At 56.8% G+C, this 21909-nt stretch overlaps 1 protein-coding gene across 3 annotated transcripts; it reads left to right on the top strand.

The window, feature by feature from the left end:
• The first annotated feature begins 1594 nt into the window (after positions 1-1594).
• Positions 1595-18438, top strand: LIF (LIF interleukin 6 family cytokine). Of its 3 annotated transcripts, none has more exons than XM_015081503.3 (4): positions 1595-1752; positions 11928-12047; positions 13850-14028; positions 14756-18438. In XM_015081503.3, the coding sequence occupies exons 2-4, from the start codon at positions 12029-12031 to the stop codon at positions 15164-15166; spliced, it is 609 nt and encodes a 202-aa protein (XP_014936989.1). In that variant the 5' UTR covers positions 1595-1752; positions 11928-12028; the 3' UTR covers positions 15167-18438. The 3 variants fall into 3 exon arrangements, with proteins under 3 accessions (XP_014936989.1, XP_014936988.1, XP_053061962.1); XM_015081502.3 differs by lacking the exon at positions 1595-1752 and adding an exon at positions 9364-9703; XM_053205987.1 differs by lacking the exon at positions 1595-1752 and adding an exon at positions 9961-9979.
• The last annotated feature ends 3471 nt before the right edge of the window (positions 18439-21909 follow it).

Genomic DNA, 21909 nt, shown 5'->3' on the forward strand with positions numbered 1-21909 from the left:
ATTTCTAGAGTCTGCATCTCAAGTCAGAATAAGCTTTCTCTGATGGTGAGACTGGGGTTCCCACAATCATTGGTGTGACAGGCAGTGGGGCGGGGGCCCAAATAATGCTTTTGTGCCACAGAAGGAGCTGATCCTATACAAGGCACATTTTCCTGGAGTGGCGATACCCTGTGGGCCCACAGTGTATGCTTCCTCTCCAGTGGTTATGTGAAGGGACAAAGGCTCAGGAAGATAAAGGGGTCCTGGCCTTGTTGCAGGCTTCAGCTTGAAGCCAGATTTTCTTCTTCTTTTTCAAGTTTTTCAAAGTGACAGACCTTCAGTCAACTACATGTAACACACAGGATGGAAAGTTCCCCAGGACAGGGATCCCAGAGGGCAGGGACACTGCTGGAAAAAGGTGGGGATGGGGTGCACTTACTACCTATCCACAAAACAAACACAGCTTGCAAACGGCAGAGGTGGGTTTTTCGCCTCCATGGCCTTCACTGTCCACCACTATTAATGTGATTTTTTTCCTCCTCTTTCTCGAAGGATGAGAAAATACTTGAGAGTTAAGTAAAATGAGTTCAACCCCCAGCCACCCTGCCCTCAAAGCCGTGTGACCTCCTGGGTTGAGTCTCAGCTTTCCCCTTTGTACAATGGGCTGAACTGGCCCACCGCCCTGGCTGTGACCGATTTCCCAGGAGACCACACAAACACTGCACTATTTCGGCATTATCGTAAGCGGTTACTGAGCAGGTGCACAAGCAACGTTCTCTGTATTTTCTCTCTCTCATTTTCCCTTTTTCCTTATTGCTCTCTTCACGGTTTTTCTCTCTGTGCCCCTGTCCCCCTGCACCCCCTACCCTCCACACCAGGCCTGGGACCCAGAGTGCACACAGACCACCTTTTCCATGCTGAGGCAAGGCTCACAGTCCATGGTCAGCGTTGGAGAGGCCTTCCACTTGGCCAGCCCCACTCCCTGCTTCCTGGGGCGGCCCCAAGGGCTGGGCTCTGCTCCCTGGCTCGGGGAGGGGCGAAGGTCTCCCAGGGAGGTGGGTTGGGCAGGTGGGGCCCTGGAGCCTGTGGAGGAGGGCCAACCAGACGGGCCAGGTGACTCCGGGGTTCTGAGGTGGGTGTCCGGAAAGCGTGTGGTGGCTTGGGGGGGGGGGCACTGTGTCCAGGGGGACAGCTGCGGCCCTGTGACTCTTCTGGGGACAGGGACAAGGGGCATGGCCCTGGTGCACACGGCTTGTGGCAGGTCTGAGTCAAAACACCTAAGGCCGACCCCGGCCGGTCATGCGGAGGGCTGCTCAGTCATCGCCTTATGCTGGCCTGGGTCACCCAGGCAGGCTGGGTGCGGCCCAGTCAGTTGTGACTCAGGTCCCAGCGGCCTTGCCACGCAGCACTGGGTAGGGGCATTGGGCACAGGGTCGCCCCCTCCCCAGCCCCAGCCGCAGCCCCACTTTTCCCCCTTGGCCACCCTGAAGATCCTGCCCCTGTTAGGCACAGTCTGGCCAGGGGCCTGGGGTTCTCTGCCCCTGTTGCACCCAGCCCTTCAGCCAGGGGGTGGGGTGGAAGTGGGGGGAGCCTCAGGGCCACGCGGCACTTGACGGGAAGTCAAGTGGGGTGCAGTGTGAGGAGCTGTCTCCAGAGAAGATTCAGCAAGAGAGGGAAGCAGAGGAGGCCTGGCCCTGAAGTCGATGGTGTCCCATTGAAGACCTGGAAAACACCTGTGAGACTCCAGAGGGTCCTGCGCCAGAACAGACCACGGTAGGCTTCCCTCACAGGGCAGGGCTGGGGCGGGGGGTGGGAGTGGGGCGGGGGTGGTTAGATGCCAGCCCCCAAATCTATCCTCAGCACCAGCAAATCCTCCAGTGTTTGGGAGGGGGGGGTACCTGGTGGCCTGCACAGTTCTCCGAGCCTCAGTCTTCCCAGCTGTGTAACAGGCGTGGGAAGACATTCCCTGCCCATCTCACCAAAGATGTTGAGGTAAAGTGGATAGATCGGATGCTAGATTCGAAAGTGTTACGGGTCACTAAAGGTTAAAGATCACGGAAGAGTGGAGGAGAGAGAACTGGATGGGGATGCCAGAATCCTGGTTTTATGTGATCCCAGAGGGTCACCTCTCTTCAGGGTATTGATTCCTGGATTCCCAAGGGACCCTCAAGTTCCCTTTACCCCAAAGAAGTAGAGGGTTCTGAGGCCATGGCAGCCTGGTTTTTCCTCAGATGGAGATGTGGCAGGCAGAGGGTCCCTGTCTCTTTAGAAGGGGCTGTGGTGGGTCATGGGGTGGACCCTGCCTGCCTATGCGTTGGGGAGAAGGGCAAAGCGAAGTCCCTCACTGGAGGCTCTGGGGTGTGTGGTCAGTCAAGGTCACGGCTCCTACACTTTTGACCTTGTCAAGCACAGGGCTCGACCACTCTGCTTTGTTCACTCTGTAAGATGGGCCTAATTGTGGAAGCACCAGCTTGGTGAGGAAAAAGGAAAAACACAACTGAAGTCTGTGCAGAGCTTTGCACCAGAGGAGAGGGCACCTTGGCACAAATAACCTGAGAAGGGGCTGGACCCCAATCTTGCCATCAGCAGTTCCTGACTGTGGAGAAGCTTCCGGGATGGCGGGGACATTGTCCCCAGAGCCTGTCCTACGTGAACTAGGTGGTTCTGGGGCCCGAGGTGGGTGGGAAGGGGCGGTGGTGTCCCCAACTCCCTCCTTCCAGATCTCCAGCTGGATCCAGGCACTCCGCCCCACCCCAGCCCACTGAGTGTGGTCATTGGCGCCCCCTTGCGGCCGGTACTCGGGGCTCTCTCCTTCTCTTCCCCACGTAGGTGCTGGGCCAGGCCAAGGTTCGCCCAGGACCCATACGCGTGTGTCCTCTTCCCCGGTCTTGGCCAAGGGCCTCTGCTTACCCTCCATTCGGTGCCTCAGGCATCCCCGCCCACTTCCTCAATCCCCCCTCCCAATTACCGCCCTGCCCAGCCCTGGGGGAGGCACCGGCGCGAGAAACGCCATCCTGGGGCTTGTTGGTGCTGTGGCCAAGGCGGCTGCTGCTGACTGGGCAGTGGGGGGCGCTGCAGCCCGCGGCTTGGAGCGGACCTAAGTGGCTGGGCGGAGGAGAACGCAGGGCTCCGAGCCAGGGACCTAGCTCTCAACCTTGCCGGGCCCAGCTTTCCAGGGCACCTGGAAGACTTTCTCTGTCCTCCATCACCAGACCCCAAAGTCCACATCTTGAAAAGCCGTTTCTGGATCCTTTGAGACTGATGGCCTTCTCTAGAACTGTTTTACAGCTGAAGAAGCTGAGACTCCAAGAAGCTTCCTTCTGGAATTCTCACAACCAAAGGGGACTAAAACTCAGGGTTCCCAACTCTGAGAGTCCAAGTGAGGCAAACCACACACATGCTGTTGGGGGATGTGCCACTAATTTGCTATGTGGCCTGTGGCCTTGGAAGAGTGACTTCCCTTCTCTGGGTCCCACCTGTGGAATTTTAACAGCTAGGTTAGTATCTATAACTTAGGCCCACCTTCCAGAGGGTGTTGCTACCCTCACGGGTTGATGATGTTCCGTCCCATTTTGTAGATGTTGGAGGTCTGAGAGATGACGGCCCCTGTCTGAGGGCCACAGCTCTTAAGTGTCAGAGCTATGACTGGACCTGAGGTCTGGCCAGTTGCTGAGCCCACCTAGTTCTCCCCCACCCCTTAGTCTCATCCTCCCAAACTTTTCCCTTTACAAGTGGGGACACCGAGGCCAAGAGAGGCCATGATGGTCTCTAAGTTCCCTCCTCCTCCTCAGACCTCTTGGGAGAAGTGGGCTTTCAGAAGAGAGTCTAAGGATGGGGAACTATAGGCCACCATCCTCCTTCTGTGAGGGTCCCCTGCTGGCCACCTGCTGGCCAGAGTGCAAGTGGAAGCTCCTGGCTGCGGAGGGGCTGGCAGGGATACTGGCTCTCCCAACTGCCCACTCTGATCCCGGGGCAGGCCTGGTCCCACCCAGAAAGGGAGGAAACGGAAACAGGGTCCTGGGGTGGGGCCGGGGTGGAAGGGGCCCTGCTGGGCAGGAGATCAGAGCAGGATTGTGTCATGGAGTCCTGTGGCTGATAAGCAGCTGAGTGACCGGCCCAAGCAGAAGGAGGGGCTCCCCCGAGACGACACATCCCAGGGACCCCCATGGCCCCTGTGGCCAGTGGGCCCTGCCCGGCTTGCGGGCCACACCTGCCATCCTGGGTCCTGTTGTGGAGAGGCTGTGGGGGTGTGGGGGAGAACCGGCTCCATCACACTCTGTGTGGCCTTGGTCAAACGTTCAGCTCGCTGAGCCTCAGTTTCCATGTCTGTGAAACAGGATTAAAATGCCTCCTTTGGAGGTGCCAACTAGGACTGAAGTTAATAGGGGACTTTAGGAAGCACTTTGTAATGCTTGCTTTGGGGGACATTAATTGGGACAGAGGCCCATGGTGGCCTTTGGGGTTTGAAGTGTGCCAGCCATGTAACCCAGAAAGGGTGGGAAGCAGGGCTGGAGTGGCCCACAGGTGCAGGGTTTGTGGGAGACAGGCATCATATCCAGATTGCCTGAGGGAGGCAGGGGGAGGCCTGGCTTTCTCCTTGCTCCCCAGGAGCTGCTCCCCTACCTGGTCCTGTCCCTCCCCTGACTTCAGGGAACTCATCTTTTCTTCTCTTCCCAGGGAAGAGAATGGTCCAACCCTGACTGGGCCTCGTTCCCTCCATCATCCCCACCCACTGGGAGGGGGCCACTCTGCTCTTTCCATCTTATCACCTCCCACCCACCGTCCTCAGAACATTTCCTCAGTCCCTGCAGGCACTGAGGGACAGTTTGGAGAGAGGGCCTGACTGCCTCCCTGACATCATCTCTGGGGTCGGGTTGGGTGGCTCCAGTGAGCTTGACTCGGGAGGGAGCCTGGGCCCCACCTCTGGCTGGCCAGTTTCAGGCTGAGTGGGTCCACAGGGCTGCTTCCTGTTCTGTTTATTGCCTCTGAGTTCAGGAAATCATTGAGTGAAACATCCTCCTCCCCCCACCCTCCCCCCCCACCCCCGGCCCCATGATTATTTAATAGGAGCCGAGCTGTGGTCTCTCTCTTTTGGAAAATCCAGTGGGAGAAGGAAGCTGTCAGCTCAACTCTGACATCAGCTTTGTCCCTGTGCCAAGAGTCAGGGTGGCCAGGGCAGGGGGGGCCTGGGGCGGGGTGGGGAGGAAACCAGCTGCTGGTGGCCCCCGTGACGTGAGGCTGCCACACGGTTCCCAGGGGCGGGAGCTGGAGGGTGAGGGGTAGGGATTTTGGAGACACACTCAGGACACACACACACACACACACGCACATGGTCATGCCTCCTCGCTTGTGACCAGAGACCCCCTGCCACGCACAGACTCACACAGACACAAGGTCAGATGCATACGTGTACAGGATTCACGCACACAGTCACTTACACATCCACACAGTTACACAGAGGACTCACAAGGTCAGCTGGAGATGTGCATGCTTCAGCTCTCTCCCACAAGCAAACAGACCAGCACAGGCACACGCGTGCACATTTATAGGGTCAGACATGGCTGAACACAGATGTGCAGACACACAAAGGCCCTTGCTACACTCACGTTTGAGTGCCCATTCAGACCCAGACAGACAGACCCATGGGATGCCCGGCAGGCACTCCCAGACATGGATTTAGCCTCTGGGTTGTAGGCTACCCTGCTCCAGCCACCGCCTTTGGTGAGGATGAAGGGCTCCTGTGGATGAGTGAGGAAAGGCCCATGACTGTCCTCACCCCACCGAGGTGGGGCAGGTTGGGGTGGGGAGCTGGGGGTCTGAGGCTACGGAAGGGAGTGGACAGTGGGAGGTTGGGGCCCAGGAGGGCCTTTGTCCCACACAAGGTGATGACAGGCCTCCACCCCACACCAGGAGCACCCGCCCCGCCCCGCCCCACCTGCAGCGCTTCCCGTCCATTCCTGAGCTGGAAGGGATGGCGGATGACATAGAAGTCATGAGTCCCATGCTGCCAACCGCTGAGCGACCTTGAGCAAGTCACTCCTCAGCCCCTCAGGGCCTGGCTTTCATCATCGATACCAGTGGCTTACAAACGTTGTTGACCGCGACCCACAGTTAGAAACACATTGCACCTTGCAACCAGAAGATGATGCGCACGCTGACACATACAGACAACGGGAAAAAAAGTTTTGTGGAACGGTGCTTGCCCTCGCTCCGGGCGATGCCCGATGATTTTGCCATTCCATTTCCGTTTTGAAAGCGCTGCGGCAATCCCTCCAAATTGAATCCATGGGCTGCTAAGAGGCCACTGAAACCTATAGCATGATAGAAAGTATTGCTCTCGACATGTTCCTGCTACAGTCTCGAGCTAGTTGCAGACTCAGGGAGAGCCCGGAGGAGGGCAAAGTGTTTACAGAGGGTATGCTGATGAATGAAGAGAGAGGTGAGCAACCCATTCTAAAGATGGAGATGCTGAGGGCAGACCCCGGAGTGGAACCAGACTTCCTGCAACAACATGGGCCTTGGAGGCAGCCTCTTGACCCTGCTGGTGATGGGATCAGGGCTCTGTGGGCTGCTGCTTCCCTTGCAACTTCTATCAGAATTGAAGAAAAATGCAGTCACTCTGATTCACCTCCAGGGGGGTGATTCCTGACGCAGAACCAGTCGGGAAATGTCCGGATGATGATGGGGGCAGTTGGAAGCAGGCCAGGATGGCTTCGGGACTGTGCTTGGCCCTGAGGGGTATAGTTGGTCCCTGCCAGAGATGTGATGGGGTGAGGGTGAGAAAGAGCAGACTATATGCCCAGAGCCTGGGCCTCAAGAGTCCTAACAACAGCTGGGCTCTCTAGAATGCTGAGGTGGGAAGTATTACTTATTCCCTGCTGAGGTTCTGGAAAGCTGCCTGTCCCCCCAGGACCCACGCCATGCTCTGTGTACTGACCCAGGGGCCCTCTCTGGCCTAACTCTCTGACCCAAACCCCTGACTCAAGCCGGGGTTTGAACCCCTCCTGTGACCACTCAGATCTCTGGTTAGAATGACCGTCACGTGTTAGGCACTTTATCTGTGTTTCCCACTTAACATCCTCATGACAGCATTATAGGATTCCCTACTTCCAGAGGGAAAATCACGGCTCAGAGAAAGGAAGCCGGTTGCCCCAGGTCACACAGCTGGTAGGTGGTGTGGGCAGGATTGGAACCCAGGTTCGCCTGGCTCTAAGCCACACCTTTACCCATGGGCACCACCACCAGCGTAGTCCTGGCTGGCCCGAGCTTGACTTGCAAGACGGGGCCCTGGGCCACAGGAAAGTCCACAAGGGCATGTGGATGGTTTCGTGGTACTGTGGGCTGCCGGCTGGGGCCACAGGTGTAGCTACACTTTCACTTCTCAAGTGTTGAATAATGAGATGCTTTTCCCTTTTTGGACAGGACACCCAACTTCCAGCACTGTGCCAGGAATTCCTGAGCTGCTCCTGTCTACTCTGGCTGCCCCTCACTTGCCCTAGTCCTGGACCACAGCCTCTGACCCCCACCTTCCTCCCCGGGGCCCATCTGACTCCCCTGAGCTCATTTCCCAAGTGGGAACATCAAGGCACGGGGCTGGGCAAAGCTGGTGGCTAAGAGCAGCTGCTGGTTGGTTTTTCAGAGAACTGAGATCTTAGCTGGGCACAGGGGAGGGGATGGTGAAGGAAGGAGGGGGCTGGCCTGGGCAGTGGGGGTTGCCCGGAGCACTGTTTCTGGGTCACTGGTCTTGGGGAATTCCCCGATGCCCAGAGAGCTGCTTACCTGGTGAGTAACCGCTACTGGCTGCCCACACAGGATGCCTGACTGTGAGGGTACCTCCCAGCCACCCCCCTGCCGATGGCCACTGCCACACTGCCCTCTCCCCTGAGTGCCCCGAGGCCCAGGAAAGAGACAGACAGACAGGCAGGGGGCTGGCCCCCGCCCCCACATCCCCCCCTGGGGCTCCGCAGGGGGCGGCTGGTGATTCAAGCCCCTCTGAGCTGAGCTATGTCTCCTTCCTTCTCAGATGGGGCCTGGGGGTGAATCAGTTCCTGGGGGCGGTGAGCCCGGGGTCAGCTGCTGTCCTCAGCTCAGGCCTGGGGTGGGGGTGGTCAGGGGCCAGGAGGGGACAAGGGGGGAGTGAGCGGACTGCCATGCCATCCCCCGCCATGTAAGCTGTCTGATCTCCCCGGGGTGTCCCTCAAGGGTCTGTAAGCGTGTCCTGCCTCCATTATCCTCTCAGCTTTTCTCCCTCAGCCCTGGAGTGTGCCCACTTTCCTCATTTGTAAAATGGGGACAAAACCCCCTACCTTACGGGTGAGGTAAGGATCCTCACCTGGTAGGAATCAATGCTGACGTATAGAGGGCTTGCTAGGTGCCCAGAACTATGCTGAGCCCTGACACCTCACGGTGAACCCACAGAGTAGGTACCATTATTCCCATTTTATTGATGGAGAAACTGAGGCCCCAGGGTGCTCACTTCTCCAAAGTCACCCAGCTCATAACTGGCAAAGCCAAACCTCCAACCCGGCTCTGACTGAGGCCAAAGTCCACGCTTCAAACCACGAAGCTCCACAACGTCTCTCCACGAGACATTTGGCACAGAGAGCTTTTGGAAATTGTGAAATGCATTTAAAAGCTACTTAGCATCTATTCTGGTGTAACCCTAAGCCAGATGCTGTCAAGAGTACAAATGAGTACCAGACCCCATCCAAGCCCTCGAAGAGCAAGGAATAAGACTTGTCTCCACTTGAAAGGAGAGCAGGCAGGATGAGGCAGACTCGAGCCGGTCTGGGCCGTGTGCAGGGGAGACATCCTGGAAGAAGTGGCCTATGTGTTCCTCATCAACCTTTGCTTTCATCAGAGTGGGAGGTGCTTCTGGTATCACCGTGGCCTGCAAGCCAGAGGCCTGGGTTCCAGACCCTGCTGTATTGTCCCTGCATGGCCCTGGGCAAGTGCCTTGACTTCTCCAAGCCTCAGTTTCCCCATCTGAAAAATAAAACACTTGTGACTTTCTAGGAGAGGCTTATGGATGGAGGGTAAGAATCAGCAGAAAAGGAGGCCTGGATGGCCACATGCAGCAGACTATGTTGGACAGAAAGAGACCTGAGGGGCCCAGGGAAGGTCGACACATGGGCTTACTTCCTGGAGAGGAGATGAGCAAGTGGCTGGCACAGCCACCTGGAGACAGCACCCTGGGGCCCTGACCTGGCAGTGCCCTGCCCAGGCAGAGAAGGGTCCCATGTGGACCCTTCCTGTCCCCCTCACTCTGAGGCAGGTCAAATCCCCAGCAGGCCAGGGTGCAGGAGCAGGACAGGCTGGGGATGAAGTCACAGCTGGAAGGGGCTGAGCTGGGGCTGCCACTCCAGGGTGGGGCCTGGGGTCACGACCCTGGGAGCATGCAGCCAAGAAGGGAGGATGCCTTCCGTGAGGAAGCCGAGGGGAAAACACACACACACACACACACACACACACACACACAGCGTAGAGAGGGAGGGAAGAAAACAAACTCCAGGAGACCAAAGCTGGCCTGGAGCGCGGTCTGGGCGGCCGATTCCTGGGGACCGAGGCCACGTTGCAGGCAGCTCACAGCCTGGCGGCTCCAAGACCCTGCCCAAGCTTCCCCCCAGAGGCCGGTGCAGGTGGTGCCTGGACATGGACAGGAAAGGGAGGCTGGGCCTGGGGTGCCAAGGGGCCCACAGCTCTTGGGGAGCATGGACCAAGTCAGGTACCGTGAGAGGGGAAACTGAGGCATGGGAAGGGGGCCGGTTGGGGAGGGAGTTAAATATCTTCTAGACTCTGCCCCCACTTCCTGTTTCCTGTGGGGTGGGGCTGAGATTACATGGTGATTGGGGGTGGATTGTCGGGCTGGCGTGGGAGCCAGAAGACAGTACGAGGACACGGAAGTCCACCCAGAAGGATGCAGGGAAGAGACAGGGGCAGGAGAGTGGCAGCACAGGGTCGCAGCCTCTAGGAAAATCAGGGCACCTAGTGAGAGTCTCAGGTAGGGGAACAAGGGGATCCATAGATGGGGCCACAGTGGGGCCTTGTCAAATGGATTTGATATCTGAAGCACCAGGCTGAGTCAGGTGACAGGGGTCCAGGAGATGTGGCATTAGGACTGGAGGCTGATGCAGCGTTCATGTTGATGTGCTCTGTGTTCATGTCAGGCCCTCATGCGGGAGAGTAGAGGAGTGCTGTTGGGGTCATCCGAGCTAGGCTGGGGTAGGTGGGCCTCCTGGGGGCCTATGCCCATCCCACAGTAGGTGCATGGGAGGAGCAAGTGCCAGGTGGGGTCTTCTATGGCCCTCCAAGGAAGAGACCAGGGGGAAGGTAGGGAAGAGGAAGGAGAGCCAGTCTGGACTCTACCAGCCTCCTTCCTACTGGGAAGTGCCAGCTGGGATGGGCAGTTTTATCACCCCACATCCCAGGCCCTGCTGGGAGAGCATGAGGGAAGTGAGCCTGGAGAGGGCAGGGTGTGTGTGGGGGCAGGGGGACCGACCGCAGCAGGCACGAGGGCTCGTCCTGGCATGATGAGGGAGGAACGCGTGGCTGGGCAGGTCCAGGATGTGGCAAGAGGCAGGAGCTGGGGGCATGCATGGGGGATGGGTGAGGGGGTGAGTACGGGGTGCTAGGGGTCAGGGAAAGGCTGTGCGTCTCCCTGGTCTTGGAAAACCAACTCTCCCACATTGTTTTCTGGTTGGGGTCAGGCTGGCCCTGGGGGAATGAGACATCTCCTGGGACAAAGGGTGCCCCTGACCACTTGGGGGGACAGTGTGGTGCCAGATATGTGTTCTCTGGCCAGCATTCACTCACATCATTTTTTGGAAATGCTTTTTGGGGGGAGCTGTCCCTGTGCTCATTTTGCCCTGGTCCCCACCATTCCTTCCTGCCTCTCCTCACTCATTTACAAATCTAACTGGCCACGATAGACACCAGAATTTGTGACCCTGCCTTACAGACACCTTAGAGGCACCTTTTGAGGGCCACCATTATTCTCTGAGGCTGAGCCCCAAGGGGCTTCCAAGGCAGGTTTTGAGGAGCAAGCTATTTCTCTCGTCCCCGGCCAGCCCTCAGCATCCTGAGGAAGAAACCTGGGTCTCTGCTTCGGGTGTCCCTCCAGAATGGAAACACTGGACCACCTTCCCCTGAAGGGCAAGCTGGGGTTGCAGAGTTTAGGTAAACCCCAGACACACAACACCTTCCCAGAAGTTTCTCAGGCTGTCCCCAAGGAACTACTAAGTCACAGCAACCTCTCCCCTCCCCATCTTCCCAGCCCTTGCCCAGCCTCACAGGTACCTGCGGTCAGCAATGCAGGCTTGCTGATGGTGGTCAGGAGGTCTGACCCTGTGGAACTCTGGGCAACCTGTTGCCTTTGGAGCCCCATTTTGCCCAGTGGCAATGGGCAGGTTGGAGGAGGCTACCTCTGAGGTGCCCACGTTCAGTTCTGCTTTATTACTGTCTAAAGTCCAAGCAGGGCCCCAGCCCCTCTTCCTGGAGCCTCCTTCTCAGCCAAGCCCCAGCCTGCCTCCTCCCCACTGCCCCCAAAATCCCTTGATCAGGGGGCCACAGGTGCCAGCCTCCATCTGCTTGCCTATGGTCAAGCCACCTCCCCAAACCCAGGTGAGTCAGGGCTGTCTGGAGCACCTACAGCCACGGGGACCCCGATGACTCGGCCTAGGGACCCTCCTTGCCCTCTCCAACTTCAAACAACTCCTAGGGCGAGCCATTCAGGAAAACCACAGGCTGTTTTGTAGAAGAGTTCATTATAATTTTATCAATCAAATTCTTAGAAGAGGGAAAAAGTCTGCTCTCTCCACCCTCCCCCTTCACTCCCCCCCCCCAACTCTCACTTTCTTCCATTCATAATTTCCTATGATGCACCTCAAACAACTTCCTGGACGGGGATCCCTGCTAAATATAGCTGTTTCTCTCTCTGTCTTACAACACAGGCTCCAGTATATAAATCAGGCAAATTCCCCGTTGAGCATGAATCTCTGAAAACTGCCGGCATCTAAGGTCTCCTCCAAGGCCCTCTGGAGTCCAGCCCATAATGAAGGTCTTGGCGGCAGGTAAATCCACCCGCCCCGCACCGGCTTCCGCGCCCCACTGCCGGTGCTGCGGCAGCTTGGGGCACTTGGCGATCGCGAACGGGACACCCACCCGCCTCAGACACACGGGCTCCGGGCACCCGTGCAACCGGCCCGGGCTGCCGGAGGCGCTGGGTGGCGGCCGGGAGCGAGCGCAGACACATGGTCCCGGCACCGCGCGCCCAGCCTGCCCGGGGGCCAGCAGGTTGGCGGGCAACGGAGGGGGCTGCCGAAGCCTTCCTCCTGCTCCTCCTCCACCTCCTCCTCTTCCTCCTTCTCCTCCTCCTCCTCCTCCTCCTCCTCCTCCTTGTTCCTGCCACTCTCCCTTGCTGCTCTTCCCGCTCCGCTTTCTCCCGATTCACCCTCCCTCTTTCTTTCTTTCTGTCTTTCCGCTTTCTCTTTTCCAACCGCGTCCCGGGCTGCTCCCAGGGAGGGGCACCGGCCGCCGAGCAGCTTGCAAACTCCGGCGGGGACGGAAGCAGGTGCTGCCTCCATCTGCTAGTGCCTGGAAAGCTGTGGTCTTTGCTAGGTGAGCCGGGGGTGTGGGGGGCCCCTGACCATTCCCGGGGGCCTCAGAGCTGCCTGGGGATGTTGGGAGGAACAGGGGACCCAAGAGAAGTGAACTTGAGGCTGCCACTGTCCCAGCAGGGGAGATCCCTGAGGCGCTCCAGCACCCCCCCTTCACCCCAGCCTCACCGGTTCTCCAGCCTCACTGGTCTGCAGACCCCCAGCTCCTGCTGGTGGGCCACCAGGAGAAGCCCCTCGGAAGGGACCTGAGAGTAAATAGGGGAAGCAGGCGCCTTGGGAGGGAGGGGCGACCCAGGACAGGCCCCGACAGCTCCCAGCTCTCCTGTCACCTTTCACTTTCCTTCCTCCCCCGCCAACCTGGCTGCCTGTGACCTTTTCCCTTTTCTCTTTTCTAGTTGCACCATTTCCTTTGCCTCCCTAAGGCTCTGAGGGCCTGTGGGACCCCAGGATTTTCCTTGTCCTAACCCAGGGCCTGGGACAAGAGGGGGATGGCATGGAGGCAGGAGCTGTGCAGAGCAGGTGGTGGGGTGGGGGGTCGGGGGGGGGGGGACAAGAAATTCTGAATGATGATTTGGGGTTGGAGAGGGGGCAGAATTGCAGAATTGGGGTGGGGTTGAAGGTCCTAGATAGGCGAGTGGCCACATTTGGAGAAGGAAAGCTATAGAAGAGATGGGGGAGGGTGGCAGGCGAAATTAGGGGACAAATGACCCTGGGAGTCAGAATCAAATGACAGGTTTAAAGAGATAGGTGTCAACAGAAGATCCACCCCCTCCCCCACCAGGGTCCCATGGGGTCCCCATCTGGGAGACCTGGCCCGCAGTGGGTCAGTGAGCATGAAACAATGTGCAGGAATCTGGACCATCCTTCGAGGTGGGAAGATAGGGGCCTCTCTTTTTCTTGAGATTCGCTGGGCCTGGGGCATGGTCCCTTCCACCCAGAGGAGCAAGAGGCCTCAGGGGAAAGGGCTGGGTGGTTGGTGTCACCCTGAACCCAGCTCCCTGCTGGTGGGAACAGCTCGTGTCCTCTCAGGAAAGAGAAGGGAAAACTGGGAAAGTGGAGGGAAGCAGAGCTAGAGAGAGAGAGACATAGAAACAGATGCAGTGACCTCATGAAAACCAGAAGCAACCAGGGGAAGATAGAGCCAGAGGGGGAGCCAGGGCACTGGTGTCCCTGGGGAGATGAGGCGCATCTTCTGCCATGAGCCCCCTTGCCCGCCCCCTACCCCCTGCTCATGGCTCCTTCCTGCCTATCCCCAGGAGTCGTGCCCCTGCTGCTGGTTCTGCACTGGAAACATGGGGCGGGGAGCCCCCTTCCTATCACCCCTGTCAACGCCACCTGTGCCACACGCCACCCATGTCACAGCAACCTCATGAACCAGATCAGGAACCAACTGGCGCAGCTCAATGGCAGTGCCAATGCCCTCTTTATTCTCTATGTAAGTCCCCCTTCCAGGTCCTGAGAGAGGAGGGAGGGAGGGGGGAGGGCCGCTGCACTGACCTGGGCTGTCGGGGCTGGTCAGGGAAGAGAGCTTTTGGAGCTGGAAGGAGAGAATGGGGAAAGGGCTTGGTTCAACCACATGCGGACTCCCACAGCTTCTGAGCCCCCCACCCCCAACCCAGGCTCTGAGACTGGAAGCCACTTTCCCAAGGTGCCCAGTTCATCCTGGGCAGAGCTGGGGGAGAAGGGAGAGGCCGGGCACTGATGGTCTAGGGACTCCTCCCCCACGTGGAGCAGAAGGCCGATGAGAGACAGAGAGGAAGTAGGGGGGCCAGAGAGATGCTTTTGGGAAAGTGGGCTGCGGGTGTCTGGAGGTGCAAAGCCGCCAAGGAAGAAGAGGAGGACGGTGGGTTGAAAGAGCAAGTGTGCGTGGTGTGCCCGCAAGAAGTGGGACATGGTGTTTCCCTTCAGTCCCCTGATGCTCTTGCTGGTGGTGATGACGATCCCTTGCCTGGTGTGGCCCTTGATTCTTTACCAAGTGTGTTCACACCACGATTATTCTGGGCTCTCATAACAATCCCAAGATGCCTACAGGGCAAGTAGTCAGCTCTCTGTGCCAGAGGTGGGAAACTGAGACCCAAGAGCTCACCCAGAGGCTTCGTGGCCGGGCTGAAATACCCGTCCCTGACCCCCACATCACCTCCCCTCTCCTCTCTGCTCCTCAGTACACGGCCCAGGGGGAGCCGTTCCCCAACAACCTGGACAAACTGTGCGGCCCCAACGTGACGGACTTCCCGCCATTCCATGCCAACGGCACAGAGAAGACCCGGTTAGTGGAGCTGTACCGCATCATCGCTTACCTTGGTGCCTCCCTGGGCAACATCACCCGGGACCAGAAGGTCCTCAATCCCAATGCCCTCAGCCTCCACAGCAAGCTGAACGCCACTGCAGACATCATGCGGGGCCTCCTCAGCAACGTGCTCTGCCGCCTGTGTAACAAGTATCACGTGGCCCACGTGGACGTGGCCTATGGCCCTGACACCTCAGGCAAGGACGTCTTTCAGAAGAAGAAGCTGGGCTGTCAGCTCCTGGGGAAGTATAAACAGGTCATTGCTGTGGTGGCCCAGGCCTTCTAGACAGGAGGTCTTGAAGCATGCAGTGAGTGACCTGAGATCTTAGGCTCAGGCAGCTGTCAAACTGTGGCCAGGGCCCAGAGCATCGCCAGACCCAAGTGGGGACTGCTGGCAGACCCCGAGGGGTTTCTGGACAGTCCATTCCCCTCTAGGTGGGCTGTGATGAAGCCGAGCAGAATCAAAACACCCAAAGGCAGGGCCTATCTACAGCGCCAATTAGAAGAAGGCACCCCTTCCTCTGGGAGACTGCAGCCAGGCACTAGGGTGTCGGGCTGGTCAGGGGATTATGGGCTGGACCTCTGTCCCCACTTGTCCCCTTGGCCAGGGACTTTGTGAGAAAACTGTACAAGTTGTCCATGGTGACCCTGACCATGGGGCAAGACAGCAGGGGTCAGGGGACTCTCCCAGCCCTGCAGAATGACTGCCATTGGTGCCTTTGCTGCCCCTTAATGTAGGTTTTGGAAGGTTTGACTGGGCTCGGGCAGGCCAGAGGAGCTGGGGTCCTGAGGACTCCTTGGCCCCTACAAGTATAGCAAGTGGAAGTTAGAGAAGGGAGTTCTGGTTTGAGATGCTCCTTCTCTTGAGCATGATTGGAGAGCTCAGGCCTAGGGACTGGACTATGAGGCAGAAAGTTCCAGAATGAGCTCGCTGGCATTCAGGCTCCTAGGGAGGCAGAGAGGCCACCTTCGGGCCTGGGAAGGAAGAGAGGTCCGGAAAGCTTTGACAAGCTCTCCTTCTTGCCCTCAGGCTTTCCTGAAGCCTGGGATGGCCAGGGTCTGGTGGCTGGACCTGGAGGTAGGGTTTGTGGAGGTGGGCAGGTGGCAAAGTCAGCTGAGGAGGTTCTGAGGGGACCCAGATTCTTCCTTCTGGGCAATGGTCTATAAGGGATGGGAAGGACTAGGTAGTTAAGAGTGGCAGCTCACATCTGGGACCCAGGGAGGCCCTGTGACGTCACACAAAGGTACTTGAGGGGGGACCAGAGGTCATCTCTGGTTCCTAGGGCAAGGGAACAGCAGAACCTGAGGTCAGGGTCTCAGAGAAGCCTGAGAGCCAAGAGTGCTGTGTGTCTGACCCAGCATGATTGTCTATTTATTATGATGTCCTATTTATATTAACTTATTGGTGCTTTAAATGGCAAAGTTAATTCCCCTTTCCCTGCTTCCTACCCAACAGAAATAATATGATGGCTCCTATAGGAGCCAGGGCCAGGCCTTAGCAGGGACTGGTCCAGAAGTCAAGGATGTTACAAGTGGAATAAGCCTTACGGGTGAAGCTCAGAGGAGGGTCAGGATCTGAGAAAACTGGTCAGCCTTGGTGGGGGAGGGGAGCAGGGGACCTGGCTCCATACCCCATCCCAAATGTGACTTGCTCTGGGGGTATCAGGATCCTGGCTGCAAGGCAGGCCAGGCCAGTTTGTGGAGTGGCCAGGGGCCTTCCACAGGGCTGCCATGTTGGTTGGCTCCAGGGGGCTCGTTCAACTCCGTGTTTTCTGGCACCTCCTGGAATTGTGATCAGGGGCAACATTCGTGGTTGAAATGGTGCTCCTAGAGCACTGGGTAAGGCATTCTTGGTGGCCTGCTCTGCTGCTCTTTCCTTGTCCCCAGGCTGCCTCTAAGCCAGCAGTTGAGGGGCTCTGGAACATCCACATGCAGTACCCAGCATGCTTGCACACAGTGGGGAAGCTCCTTCTCGGGTGGCCCAAACACCCACAAAGGGCGAGAGGGCCTGGCTGGACCTTGGGAAGCTGGGGCGGTGCAGGGAGGAGCTCCCTGCTCCAGAGAGGAGAACAGGGAGGCCCTGGGCTGAGGACCAGGAAGCTGTGGTCCCTGCTGCCCCACCTCCCCCCGCGCCCCCACCCATGTCTGGGCTCCCAGGCAGGGAACCCGATCCTTTCCTTTGTGCTGGGGCCAGGCTAGTGGAGAAACGCCCTCCAGTCTGGGAGCAAGGGAGGGGGTGCGGAGCTGGGGCAGCTGCTAAAAGCAGCATTCTGGCTTCTTCTCAAACCCTAAGCGGGTGGCGGTCCTAGTGGTTCAGCCAATGTGATTATGGTACTTTGCACTCACTTTGCACCTCTCTGTCTTCTCTGAGCACTTTACCCATGCACACCAGGTGGCAGGTGGTGAGGCAGCAGGTGGGCCCTGACTCCTGGGGCAGGGGGCAAGGCGGGGGTGCAGAGTTGGGAGTTGTCCGTCCCATTGGCAAGGCTATTTTGTGGCGGGTGGCAGAGGAGACCATGAACCTCTTTCTGAGGCTGTCTTCATCTGGGTCACACTCACCCTCATCCAATGTCTGAGCCTGCTGCCCTCCCTGCGCTTTGGTGAACACAGCTCAGAAGGCTTGGGGCCAGCTGGGTCCTTAATCATCCCATCACCTTGAGTAAACCGACTCCCAGTGCTGAGCCCACCTGGGCAGCCTCTGAGGCCCAGGGACCAAGGGGACCTCCTTCCCTGAGCCCAACACGGACCCTCTGCCTCCCTCTTCCTGCCTCTGCCCTTCCTGCCCCTATTTCCTGCCCTGTCCCTCAGCCCCCATCCTCAGCTCTCTTTCTAGAACCAATCCAGAAGACCACTTTGCACAGCATCCTGGAATTATGGAGCTTCTGTGTGTGGAAAAAGCTTTGCAGGGCAGGAAGCTGTCCTTTTCCTCGTTTTTCATCTGCTGGTGTGGACCCACACCTGCATCCTGGGTCAAGAGGAGAAGGGAGAGGCTGTCAGCAGAGGAGGGGGTAGGACAGTCATTTTGTAATTTATGGACAAAGCAATATTGGGGACTTTATTTATTTAAAAACATTTTAAACAAAAAGAGCACCGCTGGTTTATTTGTCTCTCCTCTTCCTCTCCTTGCCCCTCTTTGGGGACTCCCCCAACTCCTTCCTCCTGAAGCAATCCCACCCCACCTTGCTGACTCTCTAGAATAGACACAGCATGTGGGGTTGGAGGCTGGAATCAAGTGAGAATTTCCCTTCAGATGGTACAGAGGTCCTTTTAGATCACCCCACCCCCCGACCTCGATTCCAGTACCTGGACATCTCTCCCATTCACACTGCTGGCTCCGTTTGTCCCTCCGTGTTTCCCTCCTTCCTTTCTACTGGACAGGACTTGGCCTTGTGGGACAAATTCCTCTTTGATGAATGTACCCTGTGGGAATGTTTCATACTGACAGATTATTTTTATTTATTCAATGTCATATTTAAAATATTTATTTTTTATACTGAAGGAATACTTTTTTTTTAAGAAAAAAGAGAAATTAATAAAGAATCTGCTCTTGGCAAGCTCTCCAGACTGTATTGATGTGGGAAGATGGGGCTGAAGGGGCCGAGACTGTCTCTCCACCCAACTGAGTGGAGTTCTGCTCGACAAAGGGCAGGCGGTTGGGAAGAGGGGGGCACTTCCACCGGGCAAGGGTGCTGGCATGGGTGCATGGGGGTGGTGGGCAGAACAGGCACAGGTGGAACAAGGTGGGTGGGTTCCAGACCCTGAAGTGTTGCCCAGAAAGGCCCCAGCCCTCTCACTGTAGCCCCATGAGTCTCTAAGAGCCATTTAACAGAGAGAGAAACTGAGGCTCAGACAGATAAAGCCACTTGCCAGGGGTCCTATTGGCAGAGTGTTTAGCACCACCCCTGAGCTCCAAATCTCATGCTCTTTCTGCTACATGGAACTTCAGGAATCTAGAAAATTCCAGCTGCTGTCCTCAAGGAGTGGCCCAGTGACTGTCCAAGGGGAGCTAAAGGGCGTAGGCATGAATGACTTTGGAGCAGGAAATCTAAGTAAGGGTCCTGTCCAGAATTGTGCAGGATGCTGGGGCCGGGACGGGGGTTTTCTGTCCGGCTCTTCTAGGCCTAAGCAGCCCTCCCATAATGAACGCTGCTGTCCTGTCCCTCTGTCTGTTTCACATGTGGGGACCTCCTTCCACTGCAACCTTCTTCCTAGCCTCCTGGGACTCCTTCTTTGGGGAATAAGGGAGGTTGGGACCAGATAGCCATAGACATAGAGGCTCTGGGGTTTGGGTCTTGGGGCTCCCCCAGCTGAGATTCATTTGAGGATCTGGGCAGTTTTTCTGAGAGTCACCTGCTTGCTCTTTCATGAGCATTTATAAGCGTCAGGTCCTGTGTTGGGTTCCAAAGGTGAATAGGATACAGTCCAGGACTTCTGGAAGCTCAAGGGCCAGTGGGGACAATGAGCACATCCGGGAGGATGTGAATGATGAAAGAGGCACATAGAAGGTGCTAGAGGCCAAGGTGGAGAGAGCACTCACTGCACTGGGTGTCAGCAGGGGGCTCAGTCGGTGGTCCTCCCTGCTGTCTGTGCAATGAAGGGCCTTGACCCACGACACTGGGCAACGTTGGCCTCACCTGAGAGCTGATCAGGAACGCAGAATCTTGCTTCCACCCCCACCCCAGACCTGCTGAATAGAAATCTGCACAAGATCCCAGGGGATTTGTGTGGCTATCCAAGTCTGAGAAAGGCCACCTTGCAGTCCTTCCTTTTCTCACTCCTCCTGAGTCTATGAAGATGCCAAGTGTAAATTGTCAAGGGTGGCACAGGCAGTGGCTTGGGAGGGGGAGTCTGCCTGGTCCCTGGGGCCTGACCCACAGCTATTTGGGTCTCTTCCTCCCCAAGTCCAGCCGGTGACGGCCCCTCCCAGTGGGCTGGATCCCATGGTCAGGCTACTCCCCACCAGCACTGCCCTCCTTCCCCTTCTCTCCTGGGAGACAAGGTTGTAGCTTTTCAAAAGAAATCTTTACTAGGAAACAAGAGGAAAACAAAACAAGCACCAAGGCACAGAAATGAGGGAAGTACAGGGATGTCACATCCTGTCTGCTGTGCTGTGGGGCCAGCCAGGTGCCTGGGCCCCTAGGTATTTCCCTCACCTCTGTCTGAGGCAGGGGAGTTCGGAGCTCTGGGTCCCTGAGGAGAGGACAGGTGTTCTGTGCTTTGCCCTGCCCTGGCCAGACAGAACAAAGGACTGTTGATTGGTTATTGGATTACTGTCCCAATAAGAGGTGAAAACAATCAGTTGGTGGGAGGAAGGGAGGCCTTTGTTCGGCCTGGAAAGCCCTGCCCTTGAGGCCTGGGTCCTCAGTGGCTCTGCCACGTGCAGTCCTGTGACCCTCCCGGGTGAGCTCAGCTCTCTTATCAGTGAAACTGCAAGAGGAATCGGTGATGAATGCTGTTCTGTCTGCTTCGAAGGGCTGCCAAAGGGATCCCATGAGCAGGGAGATGGAAACACTGTGGGAATCAGGACCGGCTAGGTGGAGTTGGAGGAAGCAGAATGAATTAGGCACAGGCACTCTGTCTGAAGGGGAAGGGGTCCTTTCCCCCATGAATGCAGAAGGCAGAATCTGACAGCTCAGAGGCCAGGCGGCCAGATGCCGGGCTGATGGGAAACGAGGCAAGCCGAGTGGACAACCTTCCAGCTGATGGTGGTCCTCTGACGGTGGCCTAAGCCCCAGGCTTGGAGGAGACCGGCACGGAGGGGCCTCTGACCCCAGGGATGCACTGGAGCCAGGGGCAGCCCAGATACCCAGCTGAGCCTTCTTCCGTCCTGGCTTTCAGGGGGTCAACAGAACAGGGGAACTCCCATCCCAACAGGATGATCACCAACAGCTATCCCCCTGGACACACCAGCTCACAGGCTCCATGATGGTCCTACAGTTTACAGTTTACAAAGTGTTTTCTTACTCATCACTACATCTCCCCAACCATTTTGAAGGTGGGACTACATTACTGTTTCCGTTTTCTAGATAAACAAACAGAAGCCCCAGAACACTGAAGGACTACCCTGACATCACTCAGCTTATGAGAGATGCTCTTCGTGCTTGCTCGTCTTTTTTTTTTTTTTTTAACATTTTTTAAACATTTATTTATTTTTGAGAGAGAAAGAGCATGTGTGAGGTGGTGGAGGGGCAGAGAGAGGTAGATAGAAGATCCAAAGCAGGCTCCACGCTGACAGCAGAGAGCCTGACGCAGGGCTCCAACTCCCGAACCGTGAGATCATGACCAGAGCAAGTCGAACGCTCAACCTACTGAGCCACTCAGGCGCCCCATGAGTTTGCTCATCCTTATTTTCATCATCTGTACACTCACCTGGTCAAGACCAGTAAGGGCCTTTATGTGCCAGGCTTCATACCCAAGGACCTCAAGAATTAGTGATAGAAGAAAAATAATTTCTGGGTCACCTCTGCCCTAAATTTAGACAATGCAGTAGGAGAATTCACTTATCATGCTAAACTACCATATTTTTAGCAATACAATTAATGTTGAAATGGAACCACGATGTATTTATTTATTTATAGTCCTCTTTGTCCTAAACAGCATGCAAAGCACCTTACAACATAAGGCACTTAAGGAAAAAATGGATAAAATGGATCAAGAGAATCAGCATTAGAGAATATAAAAGCAGAGTGAGAAAACTAAGATCACAGAAAGAAAAATAAGTGTTTCAGATCACAAGGGGCCACATAGTTACCCTGATTGAGCTTCAAAGTTGGCTCTGAGATTCCTGGCAGCGAAAGGAAAAAGGGAAATGTAGTCTGTTGTGCAATTCTCTAAGTCAGAAAGGAGGAGGCTTTCTTGAGGCTCAGGGAAAACAGAGCCTATCCTGGGACTGGTTCTAAAGGTGATTTCTCCCTTGAGACCCATGGGGGGTGGTAATAGTCGTATGATGGGTCTTGCAGTGAGTGGATTCCCAGGGGTTGTTTCTGCAGTGGTCTTGGCAAAACCTGATGCCCGGCATCCAATGCAGCC

The sequence above is a fragment of the Acinonyx jubatus genome, chromosome D3 (assembly GCF_027475565.1).
Source record: "Acinonyx jubatus isolate Ajub_Pintada_27869175 chromosome D3, VMU_Ajub_asm_v1.0, whole genome shotgun sequence".
NCBI lineage: Eukaryota > Metazoa > Chordata > Mammalia > Carnivora > Felidae > Acinonyx > Acinonyx jubatus.